The 13,916-nt window shown below is 37.7% G+C and overlaps 4 protein-coding genes across 4 annotated transcripts; all 4 read left to right on the plus strand.

Moving 5' to 3' along the window:
- Window positions 1-1,444: 1,444 nt before the first annotated feature.
- On the plus strand, window positions 1,445-3,087 carry ugt5a1 (UDP glucuronosyltransferase 5 family, polypeptide A1). Its single transcript, XM_057329567.1, has one exon. The coding sequence runs from the start codon at window positions 1,445-1,447 to the stop codon at window positions 3,020-3,022; it is 1,578 nt and encodes a 525-aa protein (XP_057185550.1). The 3' UTR covers window positions 3,023-3,087.
- A 610-nt stretch (window positions 3,088-3,697) lies between these two features.
- On the plus strand, window positions 3,698-5,368 carry LOC130551710 (UDP-glucuronosyltransferase 2A1-like). Its single transcript, XM_057329568.1, has one exon. The coding sequence runs from the start codon at window positions 3,698-3,700 to the stop codon at window positions 5,270-5,272; it is 1,575 nt and encodes a 524-aa protein (XP_057185551.1). The 3' UTR covers window positions 5,273-5,368.
- Window positions 5,369-5,829: 461 nt separating this feature from the next.
- On the plus strand, window positions 5,830-7,401 carry LOC130551568 (UDP-glucuronosyltransferase 2A1-like). The gene has a single exon (XM_057329276.1). The coding sequence runs from the start codon at window positions 5,830-5,832 to the stop codon at window positions 7,399-7,401; it is 1,572 nt and encodes a 523-aa protein (XP_057185259.1).
- A 2,565-nt stretch (window positions 7,402-9,966) lies between these two features.
- Window positions 9,967-13,600, plus strand: LOC130551569 (UDP-glucuronosyltransferase 2A1-like). Its single transcript, XM_057329277.1, has one exon. It carries the CDS (start codon window positions 10,055-10,057, stop codon window positions 11,621-11,623), a length of 1,569 nt encoding a protein of 522 aa, XP_057185260.1. The 5' UTR covers window positions 9,967-10,054; the 3' UTR covers window positions 11,624-13,600.
- The last annotated feature ends 316 nt before the right edge of the window (window positions 13,601-13,916 follow it).

Here is a 13,916-nt window from a genome sequence, read left to right on the forward strand (position 1 = left end):
GAACAGGTGTTAATGCATGATTGTGACCTTATGTGGTGAGTAGCAGTTTTGGAAAATGTCAGTTTTCTGTATTGGTGATCGTGACACCGAATCTCATTTAAGAATCCTAGTTCATTGTGTCCAGAACCAAGCTCTGCTCAAATTTCCCACCCTTTATTCTGCCCGTTATATAACCAACCTAAACAATGTTACTAAAAGCATCCATTTAGTTCAAGTCTCCTCTGGAATGGGTTGTTAGTGGGATAGAGTGTAGCATGATCTTCTGTCTTTACAAAGCCAGAGAGCAGATATTTAATCTGACAACACAAAACCAAAGAATCCCTGTATTAATTGAAATAGTATTGTTGCTGTCATTTGGTTTTTGCTGGTTATATGATCTTTGAACCCTATTATCTGGGCATTATTTAACTGCCCCCACCCAAAGGCACCTGATAGGCTTTAGGCATGGTCACACACTCAAAGAAACCTTTCCCCTCAATAAACCTTTTGAAAGGCTTGTAAAAGGGAAATAAATGCTGTGGATTTAGACTACACTGTACTAAGGCGAATTTCCAGTGCGAGTGCATATTTTCAGGTGAGGTTTGAACTGCATTCCAAACTATATATATATATTTTAAACAGAATTTATATTATAGATCAGATTTTAGAGTAACTGTAAAAATGACAGAAAAAAACCTTTGTTTAATTATGGCAAATTTTAAATCAATATATCGATAAATCAAATTAGACTTTATAAAATACTAGTATTGTAAAAAGCCATTGCAGCCAGCTACTAAACGTTTCCTTTGATTATATTTGTATACTTTTGGTTTTTAGGTGTCCTGTTTTTCCATTTACTATGAGAATTGTTTTCCAAAACAAAATAACATTTTAGCTTCACAACATGTTAAAACAATGTTATACTTTTACTGTGAAAAAATATATGGACACGGTGCTAAGTAACATGTTTTAGTATTTGTTCAATGTTGATATCAATGTCATATTGAACTTTTCTAAACAGTCACTAAAATGATGTTACTCCAAGCTTTTTTCAGATGTTGGAGCATGTGTAGTAAGAGACTGAGTCATTTGAGTCATACTTAGAACATTCTCTTACTTAATAAATAAAAAGCATTTTGAGATACTATTCATGAAAAGGTGAGAATTTTTTTTTCTTCTGAAAATGATTGTAGTGTTTTTTTTTTTATGTAGACATGCATTGCAGTTGAGTTTTGTAAAGAACTGTTTTACAATAAAACACATTTTTAAATCTGGAGAATAAAATGTATAATAGTAATACAATATTAGCATTAGTCTACTGTATAACTAATAATTTTCTTGTATTGGCACTCATATTGTTCAATTGAATGATTACTTTTGTTTTCATCTTCCGTTGCCTTTCTGTATCTCTTTCATTGATTTCTTCTCTTTTGTTACCATCTTTCATTAAAGGTTCGGTATGAATATGCATCATTCAGTATCTGTCACTTTGCTGACACTCTTATGCGCATTATCTGGAGCCGACGGCGGTAAGGTGTTGGTATTTCCACTAGATGGAAGTCACTGGGTGAACATGAAGGTCCTTATTGAGGAACTGTATAACAGAGGACACGACATCACCGTGTTGAGAGCTTCTAACAGCTGGTATATCAAAGAGGAGTCTCCATTCTACAATTCACTCACCATTCCAAACACAGGAGGGTTCGATGAGGGCTTTATCGCTTCACTGATCGGCAAGCTCTTAAAAATCAAACGAGAGGGGAATTCCATGTGGAACCGTATTCAGGTGGAGTACGAAGTGGTCCTGAAATTTAAAAGCATGCATGAAGATATGGTTCAAATGATTGACAGAATGATAGAAGACAAAGACATGATGACAGCAATCCAAGATGCGAAATACGACGTGGTGTTGGCGGACCCAGCTGTTGGAGGTGGTGCGATACTAGCTTACAAATTTAACATTCCTCTGGTTTTCAATGTTCGGTGGACTGTTAATGGAGAGGGGCATTTCGCCATCGCCCCTTCTCCGTTGTCTTATGTTCCTGTCCCTGGAGTGATGTTGACAGATAAAATGTCATTTCTCCAAAGAGTCAAGAATGTTTTGAGCTACATTTTTACCCATTTTCAGACTGCAATGATCGCTGATCCCCCCTACGTGTCCTTCTGCCGCAAACATTTTGGTCCAGATGTTCATTACTTCACCCTTTTCCAGGATGCTGACATCTGGCTCATGAGAAACGATTTCACTTTTGAGTTTCCACGACCCACAATGCCAAATATCGTCTACATGGGTGGCTTCCAGTGCAAACCCGCTAAACCACTTCCAGATGACCTTGAGAAGTTTGTGCAGAGCTCTGGAGAACATGGAGTCATCATCATGTCTTTAGGCACTCTTATTTCTCAGCTTCCACAGGACATCACCGAAGAGATAGCAGCGGCTTTTGCTCAACTTCCTCAAAAAGTCATTTGGAGATACACAGGGCCTCGACCTGTTACCCTTGGCAACAACACATTGCTTGTGGATTGGCTCCCTCAGAATGACCTTCTTGGACATCCCCAGACTAAAGTGTTTGTGGCACATGGAGGCACCAATGGAGTTCAGGAAGCCATCTATCATGGTGTTCCCATCTTGGGTTTACCTTTAGTGTTTGATCAACCTGACAATCTCTTTAAAATGGAGGTGAAGGGAACAGCCAAAAATGTAGACATTTCAACTCTGGACAGGACTGTTTTTCTAGAGGCATTAAAGGAGGTTTTGTATAATTCATCTTATAGAGAGAACATGCAGAGACTGTCCAGTTTGCACCGTGATCAGCCAATGAAACCTCTCGATCGTGCTGTCTTCTGGATTGAGTTTGTCATGAGGAACAGAGGAGTCCCTCACTTACGAACTCAGTCGTTCAGAATGTCCTGGATTGCTTACCACTCTATAGATGTTATTTTGACTTTAACGGTGGCAGTTTTCATATTTGTATATTTCTCTATGTATGTAATCAGACGTGTTTTTAGAGTTTTATTCAAAAAGAAAGTAAAACGTGAGTGATATGCAGACTGGAAAACAGCCAATGTATTCAGAAACTATTTTTGAAGTGTTTACAAATCCTGCAATCCAAACTACGATAATAAAATTATATTTCAGATAAATTCCTTCTTATCGGGTGTTTTTTTGATCATTTTGTACTGACAGACTGGTTGGTAATTATAGCTTCATATTAGCAAATATCAACCATAACTAAGTGACAATACAAAACCTGAAAAGCCTTTGAGTCACTGAACATTTAAACAGATTCTCCTTATCAGCTTTGTGGGTGTAAAATGTGACAAAGTTCTTTAAACACCATAAAGAAAAGACTAAAGGTTACAGGCATATAATATGTTATCACTCCCAGGCTGTCATGCATGGTGGGACTAAAAAAATCTGTCATTGTTGCTAACTACAGATTCTAACAATTACAGATGTAACATCTAACTTTGTTAATAAAGCTACATTCCTTGATGCACTGACACAAGGAAGCAAATTTTCCTACAAGGCAATATGCATCGGCATAACTGCAAGTCTTGCTAGATCCATCCTAAAAGTTATAGATTTAACATTCAGTTTCATCAAATTGTATAATAGTAATGAAAATTCTCTATCATTGCCTTCTGTTTAATGTTATTTATTCTATAACATACTAATTCAAATTATGTTCTTTCTTGCTGAAGGTCTTGAATGAAAATGCATTCCTCCATCATTATCAGTCTGTTCTTTATGTTATCTGCTCTGTCGGGATCTTATGGTGGTAATGTTTTGGTCGTTCCTGCGGATGGAAGCCACTGGATCAATATGAAGGTCCTGATTGTGGAGTTACATTCAAAAGGCCATAACATGACAGTGATCCGACGTTCTACTAGCTGGTATATTGAAGAGCAGTCACTTTACTACACCTCCGTTACTGTGGATACGGGTGAATTTGAAGATGACTTCATGGTGAGGTTTTTGCCCCGTTTATTGCAGAACATGAGAGAAGGAAGATCATTTTGGAATGAATTGACTCTTGTTGAAGAGGTTTATACCAGGTTCGGAGAAATTCAGAAGGAGGTGTGCAATATGACGGCCAAGATATTTAATAATGAGATCCTAATGAAATCACTGGAGGATGCCAAATATGACCTTGTTCTTACTGATCCTGCTTTTGGAGGTGGGGTGTTACTGGCACATCGTCTTGGACTCCCTCTTGTCCTTAATGCCCGTTTGACAATGTATGGAGAAGGTCACTTAGTTGTAGCTCCGTCTCCTCTCTCTTATGTGCCTGTTATAGGGCTACAACTTACCGACAAAATGACATTTAGTCAAAGAGTCATGAATGGGGTGACATATATAATGATTCTTTATAAAAATTCAAAATACTTTGGTTTTCCTTACAAGGAGTTCTCCCAAAAATATTTAGGTGCAGATGTTGATTTCTTCTCCCTTCTCCAGGATGCTGACATCTGGCTCATGAGAAATGATTTTACTTTTGAGTTTCCACGACCCACAATGCCAAATATCGTCTACATGGGTGGCTTCCAGTGCAAACCCGCTAAACCACTTCCAGATGACCTTGAGAAGTTTTTGCAGAGCTCTGGAGAACATGGAGTCATCATCATGTCTTTAGGCACTCTTATTGCTCAGCTTCCACAGGACGTCACCCAAGAGATAGCAGCGGCTTTTGCTCAACTTCCTCAAAACGTAATCTGGAGATACACAGGGTCTCGACCTGTTACCCTTGGCAACAACACATTGCTTGTGGATTGGCTCCCTCAGAATGACCTTCTCGGACATCCTAAAACTAAAGTGTTTGTAGCACATGGAGGCACCAATGGAGTTCAGGAAGCCATCTATCATGGTGTTCCCATCTTGGGTATACCTTTAGTGTTTGATCAACATGACAATCTTTCCAGAATGCAAGCAAAAGGAACATCAAAGTCTGTAGACATTTCAACTCTGGACAGGACTGTTTTTCTAGAGGCATTAAAGGAGGTTTTGTATAATTCATCTTATAGAGAGAACATGCAGAGACTGTCCAGTTTGCACCGTGATCAGCCAATGAAACCTCTCGATCGTGCTGTCTTCTGGATTGAGTTTGTCATGAGGAACAGAGGAGCCCCTCACTTACGAACGCAGTCGTTCAGAATGTCCTGGATTGCTTACCACTCTATAGATGTTATTTTGACTTTAACGGTGGCAGTTTTCATATTTGTATATTTCTCTATGTATGTAATCAGACGTTTTTTTAGAGTTTTATTCAAAACGAAAAGAAAATGTGAGTGATGTACAGAGTGGAAATAAGAGCCAAGTGTATACTTTTATTTGATTATGATAGCATGTGTTTGCTTACATCTAAATCTAAAAGAATTAGTTTAAATGTGTTTGCTAGATTTGTTAAAAAGCATTTTCTTCCAATGCATATTAGATGTTTTTTTCCATTTACAAATTTTTTACTCTTTGTATAAACCTAAAATGTGTGAGGTTCACTGTCAAACAAGCTATTGTATTAGGATCTACTGAATTAAAAGCAAATATTATTTCCATCCATGAGTACCGATACAATTTATTTCTCCATGTTATAATTAGTTCGTTCTTTGTGTTTGTGTTCAGGTCCCTCAAATGTGAACAATTTCTCTTTTTTTATTTTGCTTTAGCTCCAATTGACAAATTATATCTTATGAGTAGAATGAATTATAGATTTAATACTTAATTTCATGATATTTCAGGTCAACAAATATGTTGTCTATTTATTTTTTATCACTGCAATATTTTTAATCTCATTTACTCAATAAAATATTAATTCTGAATATTTTCTTTCTCGTCAAAGGTTGCAAATGAAGATGCATCACTTCAGTCTTATATTGTTTGGCCTGTTATCTGCTTTGTCAGGATCCTATGGCGGTAATATTTTGGTCGTTCCTGTGGATGGAAGCCACTGGATTAATATGAAGGTCCTGATTGTGGAGTTACATTCAAAAGGCCACAATTTGACAGTGATCCGAGGATCTAGCAGCTGGTACATTAAAGATACGTCTCCTTACTACACCTCCGTTACTGTGAATGTTGGTGAATTTGATGATGATTTTATGGTAAAGTTTCTGCCCCGCTTACTACGGATTAAGAGACAAGGAAACTCATTTTGGAATGAAATGACTCTTGCCGATGAGATGTATAGCAGGTTTACAGAAATTCACCAACAAATTTGTAATATGACTGCCAAGATATTTGACAACGAGACCCTGATGAAATCACTGGAGGATGCCAAATATGACCTTGTTCTTACTGATCCTGCTTTTGGAGGTGGAGTGTTACTGGCACATCGTTTTGGACTCCCTCTTGTCCAAAACGTCCGTTGGACCATGTATGGTGAAGCACATTTTGATATAGCACCATCTCCTCTCTCGTACGTACCTGTTACAGGTTTAAAACATACAGACAAAATGACATTTAGTCAAAGAGTCATGAATGTGGTGATGCATATAATGACTCTATATAAAAATTCAAAGTACTTTGGTAATCCTTACAAAGTGTTCACTCAGAAATATTTTGGTCCCGATGTTGATTTCTCTTCCTTACTCCTGAATACAGACATCTGGCTTATGAGAAATGATTTCACTTTTGAGTTTCCACGCCCCACAATGCCCAATGTGGTCTACATGGGCGGCTTCCAGTGCAAGCCCGCTGAGCCACTTCCAGCTGACCTTGAGGAATTTGTGCAGAGCTCTGGGGAGTATGGAGTCGTCGTCATGTCCTTGGGAACGATTTTTGGTCAGCTTCTGAGTGACTTAAATGATGAAATTGCTGCAGCTTTTGCTCAACTACCCCAAAAAGTTATCTGGAGGCATACAGGACCACGGCCTGCAATGCTTGGTAATAATACTTTGATTGTAGATTGGCTCCCTCAAAATGACCTGCTTGGACATCCTAAAACTAAAGTGTTCGTAGCACATGGAGGCACCAATGGAATTCAGGAAGCCATCTACCATGGTGTGCCCATCTTGGGTCTACCTTTAGCTTTTGATCAACCTGACAATCTCTCCAGGATGCAAGCAAAGGGAACAGCAAAAATACTAGATATTGCAAATCTGGACAGGACTGTTGTTTTCGAAGCTCTGAAGGAGGTATTGCATAACCCATTTTACAGCGAGAACATGCAGAGACTGTCCAGGTTGCACCGTGATCAGCCAATGAAACCTCTCGATCGTGCTGTCTTCTGGATTGAGTTTGTCATGAGGAACAGAGGAGCCCCTCACTTACGAACGCAGTCGTTCAGAATGTCTAAGATCACTTACCACTCTATAGATGTTATTTTGACTCTATTGGTGACCATTTTCATATTTGTATTTGTGACAGTTTATATAATTAGATGTTTTTGTGTGTTTTTTCTCAAGAAGAAAGTCAAACATGAATGATGTAGGATATATCATTCATCATTAATTGTATAGACAGTTTCATCGGACAAACACACCTGGCCCGAAGTTAAATTACGATCTGTGCTTGGTTATTATATACCAATTTAGTTTATATTTAATATATGTATTATTATTAATTTATATTAACATTTTATTGTATATTCTTGTTGGGGGTCTACTGGAAGTTTAGTTTGGGCCACATTTGCCCGGTTTCACAGACAAGGCTTAATACTAGTCCCAGACTAAAATGAAAGTTTGATCTCTCTTTACTGACAATAAATAGCCTTGACATATCTTAAAATATGTCATTGCCATTGTTTTCTGTCAAGATTCACACCATAATTTTTCATCTAAGTCATTTTAATTTAAGAGACTTAAGGCACAGTCCTTGCTTTAGGTAAGCCTTTTCTGTGAAACCGGGCTAAATTGAGACTAGGCCTTAGTTAAATTAGTATATTTAAGTCGTTTTAAATGAACATAAACATTACTGGTGTGCATCTCGAGACAAAACAACGCACTAAAATATTTTAAGATATGTCAGTGTGAGTTGTTTTCGATCAAGACACCTCTAACATTTGAGTTAGTCTTGGACTAGTCTTAAGCCCTGTCCGGGAAACCGCCCCTAAAGTTATTTTATAGTGTAGCCGCTGGAACCATCTGTTTGTTATTTGTGCATGTGTCCAGAGCAGCAAATATCATTCATGAGTGTTGGTACAAAAGCGAGTATTGTAATTACTCTTAACCTTTGTCTTTATGATCAACTCATTTAAGGTGTGCATGGTTTCCCTTTAGCAACTTTTGTTAAGCATTATCTCCCAAAGTTTTATGAACACAGTGAATTAAAGCAACCAATCAAGTGTACATAATACATTATCACTCATTGACTTATACATATCATTGACCTGTCACTGAAATGCAATCCCTCACCTTCACAGATATAATATTGTTTTTTTCCTTTAGCTCAAAATATGGAATATGGATTAAATATAAAACGAAATTGTCTTTATATTTACTGTTTTTATGTAGGTTAACGTTACTGTTCTATTTTATCTGTCTGTCTATTATTGCCGTTTCAAATCCACAATGACACGTTACAAATGTACGAAATGTATTCGTTCCTCACCTCTACAGGTAAACTGCACGGTAAAGTTATGTAATTATTCTTCCATTCATAACTTACTAAATTTTCAAAAGTTATTCTTGGAACTTAACTAAACTTTACCTGCCAAAACTGTGCCATAATGAATCCCTTCAGGTTCGCGCTGGCGCAGGGTCAAGACAAGTATCGTTACGTAACGTGATAAGCCAATAAAAAAGGGCCATTTCACATTACTTAAGAAACAAAAACAAAACTTTCATATGTCCAAAAATAATTATTGTTTTATTATTCCTTGAAAAAATATGTGACCTAATTCTAATTTTCCCTCTATCATTAACCGCTCTCCTAACACCATCGCAATCTTGTGTTGAAGAACGTTGATGCATGTAAAGAAATCACACATCTGTATGTATTTGGCAGAAGCTTTTATCCAAAGCGTCTTACATTGCATTATACTATACATTTGTTTCAAAGTATGTGCAATCCCCTGGGATCGAACCCACGACCTTGGCGTTGCTACAGGTAAGCTTATTCATAGGCCTACTTACATATACATATGTAAGAATAAGTACGTTGTACATTTTGTAAGTACATATTTTATGTAGGCTATATGAAAGTGTATTTTAAAGAGTGAGGCTTAGTTTTTACAATGGGAATGTAAGAGACAACAAGAAATGCTAAATCTTTCTACCTCTCAAAGATTGTTATGTAGCCTACAAGCTTGAACAAGTTTTTGTTCAAAGAAAGACTTTCTGTGACATCATCACATGTGTAAAATTTCACTTGTACCAGAGCCGTTGAATATGAGAGTTACGACACTCGATCTCGCCGCCTTGTGGTCACGTGGTTCATGGAGCCCTCAATAGTCCCAAACAAATTCGTAACTGCTAATTGTATAACTAACAAAGTTAGCTAGCATTCCCTATGCTTTCAAAAGTTAATGCTACGGGAAAATAACCTTGTTCCCCACTTTCTGATTTAGGCATACGTGAGATATTTTTAGACACATACCCAAATCATAATCCACACCAAAGACAGTCGTTTTTAATCTTCAGTGTTATGAAGTGAAACGCAAGCATTTTCGATGATCTTTTCTGTTCAGTCCGCTCGTTTTATTATGTTTAACTACAGCTGTCGTCAGTGTTTTTGTTTGGCAATGGCAGCAGGTATGTGTTAAAATATCAAATTGGAGACTGTATTCTGTCAAGAACACAACAAGATGATATTTTAAACTCCTTATGTAGCCGAATCTGTGCTGGTTTCTATTGGCCGCCTCCAGTTTTCCCTTTGTTTTACCTCCAGCTAATGCCGGGACGTAAGCGTGACGTCGGCACAAAACGGGTCCATTGGTCGCTACATGACACTACTTACTTCCACATTCCATTCTTGGACGTTTATGTGAGTGTCGTAACTCTGTTTCCAACGGCTCTGACTCGTACACTCCCAATGCCATTCATGAGGGCTGTGCCTGTTCAGTCATTTTCAGACTTGGATTCTCGTGGGCTGCTTTTAAACTTCGTTCAAGAGGTAGATTGCCTTCGTTTTCCCTAAAAGATGAATTATATTTCTGTCACATTGTTAGCGTGCATACTACCACTAGCGTATGCAGGTAAAGTGTTGGTATTTCCAGTAGATGGAAGTCACTGGGTGAACATGAAGATCCTTATTGAAGAATTACACACAAGGGGCCACAATGTTACTGTGCTGAGAGCTTCTAACAGCTGGCATATCAAGGAAACATCTCCTTTTTACATCTCCATTACTGTTTATGACGACGGTGGTATTGAAGCATTAGTCGACACGTTTACAAGACAGATTCTGGTCAACAGACGAGAGAAATTGTCTTTCTGGGCTCATCTCATGCTGATATCGAAGTCTGGAAAGGCCATTGAAGAGATGCATCAAAATCAACTTGCTATGATGGGAGAAATATTTGAAAATAAAACCTTAATGGATTTAATCCTAGACGCAAAGTATGACCTTGTTCTGACAGATCCTGCTTTTGGAAGTGGCGTGTTCCTGGCTCACCGCCTTGGCCTGCCGCTTGTTTTAAACGCACGTTGGACCATGCACGGAGAGGCACACTTTGAAATCGCCCCTTCGCCCCTTTCTTACGTCCCTATACCAGGAATGGAGCTTACAGATAAAATGACTTTTGGTCAGAGAGTGCTGAATGTAATGGGATACATTTTTCAGCATATTCATAAAGCCAGGTTTGTCTACCCACATTACCACTCCTTCTGCACCAAATACTTCGGCGATGAAATTCAGTACGTTTCCCTCCTTCAAAATGCAGACATCTGGCTCATGAGAAATGACTTTATCTTTGAGTTTCCACGTCCCACAATGCCAAATATCGTCTATATGGGTGCCTTCCAGTGCAAACCCGCTAAACCACTTCCAGGTGATCTTCAAGAATTTGTGCAAAACTCACAAGAGCATGGTCTCATTGTTATGTCTCTAGGGACTTTATTTAGATATCTCCCACAGGACATCACAGAGGAAATTGCTGCAGCTTTTGCAAAGTTGCCCCAAAAAGTTATTTGGAGACACACCGGACCCCGACCTGCCAATATTGGTAATAATACATTACTTGTCGATTGGCTACCACAGAATGATCTACTCGGACATCCCCACACTAAAGTTTTTATAACACATGGAGGCACAAATGGAATTCAAGAGGCCATCTATCATGGGGTGCCCATTTTGGGTCTGCCTTTAGTATTTGATCAACCTGACAATCTGTCAAGAATGAAGGTGAAAGGCACAGCTAAAATTGTGGATGTTGCTGAGTTGGACAGGACTTCTTTTTCACAGGCATTGGAAGAAGTGCTGTATAACACATCATATAGACAGAATATGGGGAGACTGTCCAGGTTGCACCATGATCAGCCAATGAAACCTCTTGATCGTGCCGTTTTCTGGATTGAGTTTGTTATGAGGAACGGAGGAGCACCTCATTTACGAACACAGTCTTTCAGAATGTCCTGGATCGCTTACCACTCTCTAGACGTTATTTTCACACTTCTAATAATATCTGCAATGTTTTGTTTTTTGATTTACCTTCTCATAAGATATCTATGCTTAAAAATTGTATTTAAAAAGAAAATTAAATCGGATTGATTAATGGGTGACACAATATCTCAACTTTATTTTTATAGTCATTACATTAAGGTTACATTATAAGATACTTCATAGCTTTAGCTTATGAGAAAATGTCTGAATTACAACCGTAACTCATATGTATATACATTTACATTTAGTCATTTAGCAGACGCTTTTATCCAAAGCGACTTACAGAGGGTTCAGGGAGCAAGAAAGCGATATGTCATACAGAAGCAATAATACAATAGATGCTAATACAAAGTTACTAGTTTCAACAAAAGCCAGAACAATACCTGTTAAGAGAGAGGGTTAGTGTTTTTTTACAGTACATAGAGTTTTATATCTGAATCTCTACATGGCATTTAATAGATTATAATAACAATATTTGCTGTGCACTGCAGTCATTGCCTTAACTTTTCTTGTGAAATGTGTACATTCCTGCATTTGTACCCCCTACAAAAGTTGCATTGCATTTTTATTAGTATGTGCATTAGATGAATCTGTGACCTTGGTACAGCTAGGGCCATGCTTTACTGCTCAAAGCTTTAAAATGTTCATCATATATAACTGGATGATTTGTTCTGAAAAATAAAAATGAACAAATAAACAAAAAACAAAAAAACACTATGCATTATGCAAAAATATCCAATCACATCATCATTGTCCGTTGTCTTTAATGCTTACATTAATGGGAGATGTGTAAAGTCTTATTTTACATTTACCGCAAAAGATAAAGATTATAAAAACTAAAAATAAATATTAGCTATGGCTCAAATTATCTGCAAACAAAAAAATGTTTGAATGGAGTTTGTAAATTTGGGCTTTACTGCACAAAAGATTGTTTAAGGAATACACAGTGTTGCCTTGCAGGCACTGTTTTTATATTTGGTCAGCTGTATTTTGGGGTGACTCATTTTAAAAATGTAGTGCTTCTTGTTCTTAACCTTGTCTGAAGGACACATGCGAGAAAGAGTGTAAATGATATGCAAGTTGCTGTTTTAATAGCTGATGGGAAGAAAATACTGTTTCAACACCAGAGATGCATCACCAGGCATTTATCAGTAGGCTATAACTGAACTTGTATTAAAGGGGTCATATGGTTGCGAATACGTGTTTTTCTGTGTCTTTGGTGTTTTATAAGTTGCCCATGCATTTATTAGAAACGTAAAATTACAAAAATTTAAGTGTCGGAACAAAAGATGCATTCTATCTAAAAGCGAATGCTCACCCAGACCTGTCTGAAATGCCTCGTGTAACCACACCCCCACAAATCTACGTCAGTTCGTGCTATGATTTGACTAAGACCGCCCAAATGTATACGCAAGTAAGGTGGGCGTACCTGTCAGTACAATTACTTTGAAACCTGATGTTCCAAATATGGTAAGGGGCGTTTCCGTCACACGCTTGCAGTATTCGACCAATCACTATGCACTGGTTAACTGGCCAATCATAGCACACCTCGCTTTTCAGAGCGATGAGCTTTGTAAAGAATCTGCGCGTTTCAGAGAGGTGGGGCAAAGAGGAGATACAAACATGCACGGTATGTGGAAAATACAGCATTTTTTAACCTTAAATCGTGTATACACATTGCATTACATCTAAAACAAACGATAATATTTGTTTTAGCCATGTCATATGACCCCTTTAAAGTGATACTTCACCCAAAAATGAAAATTCTGTCATCATTTACTCACCTTCGAGTTGTTCCAAATGTGTATAAATTTCTTTGTTCTGATGAACACTGAGAAAGATATTTGGGATAATGCTTATAACCAAACAGATATATATAATCAACCCCCATTGACTCCCATAGTAGGAAAATTACTTTATCTTTTTTTTTTGTTCTGTTGAACACAAAAGTAGACATTTTGAAGAATGTATGACAGCAAACACTTCTGGGGCACTTTTGACAACCATTGTTTTTCCAACTATGGGAGTCAATGGGGGTTGAGATCTGTCTGGTTACAAGCATCCAAATATCTTTCTCTGTGTTCATGAGAACAAAGAAATTTATACACATTTGGAACAACTCGAATGTGAGTAAATGATGACAGCATTTTCATTTTTGGGCGAAGTATCCCTTTAAGGTCCTTTCGTTGCTCATTGAATTCTTTAAAAATAGGTAAGAAATTACACCCCATTTATAAAATTACAGTGAAAACAGGAAAGACCTATACTTAAAGATCTATTTCTCCAGCATTTTAAGATCTGCTGATGTGATACGTTCACTGGTCAGAAGATGGCAGTAGACAGTTGTCATGGGAAGAAAAAAGCAAACCCCACAACCCCTTAAGAATGCTATTTCATGTGT

This window comes from Triplophysa rosa, linkage group LG3 (genome assembly GCF_024868665.1).
Source record: "Triplophysa rosa linkage group LG3, Trosa_1v2, whole genome shotgun sequence".
In the NCBI taxonomy this organism is placed as follows: Eukaryota; Metazoa; Chordata; class Actinopteri; order Cypriniformes; family Nemacheilidae; genus Triplophysa; species Triplophysa rosa.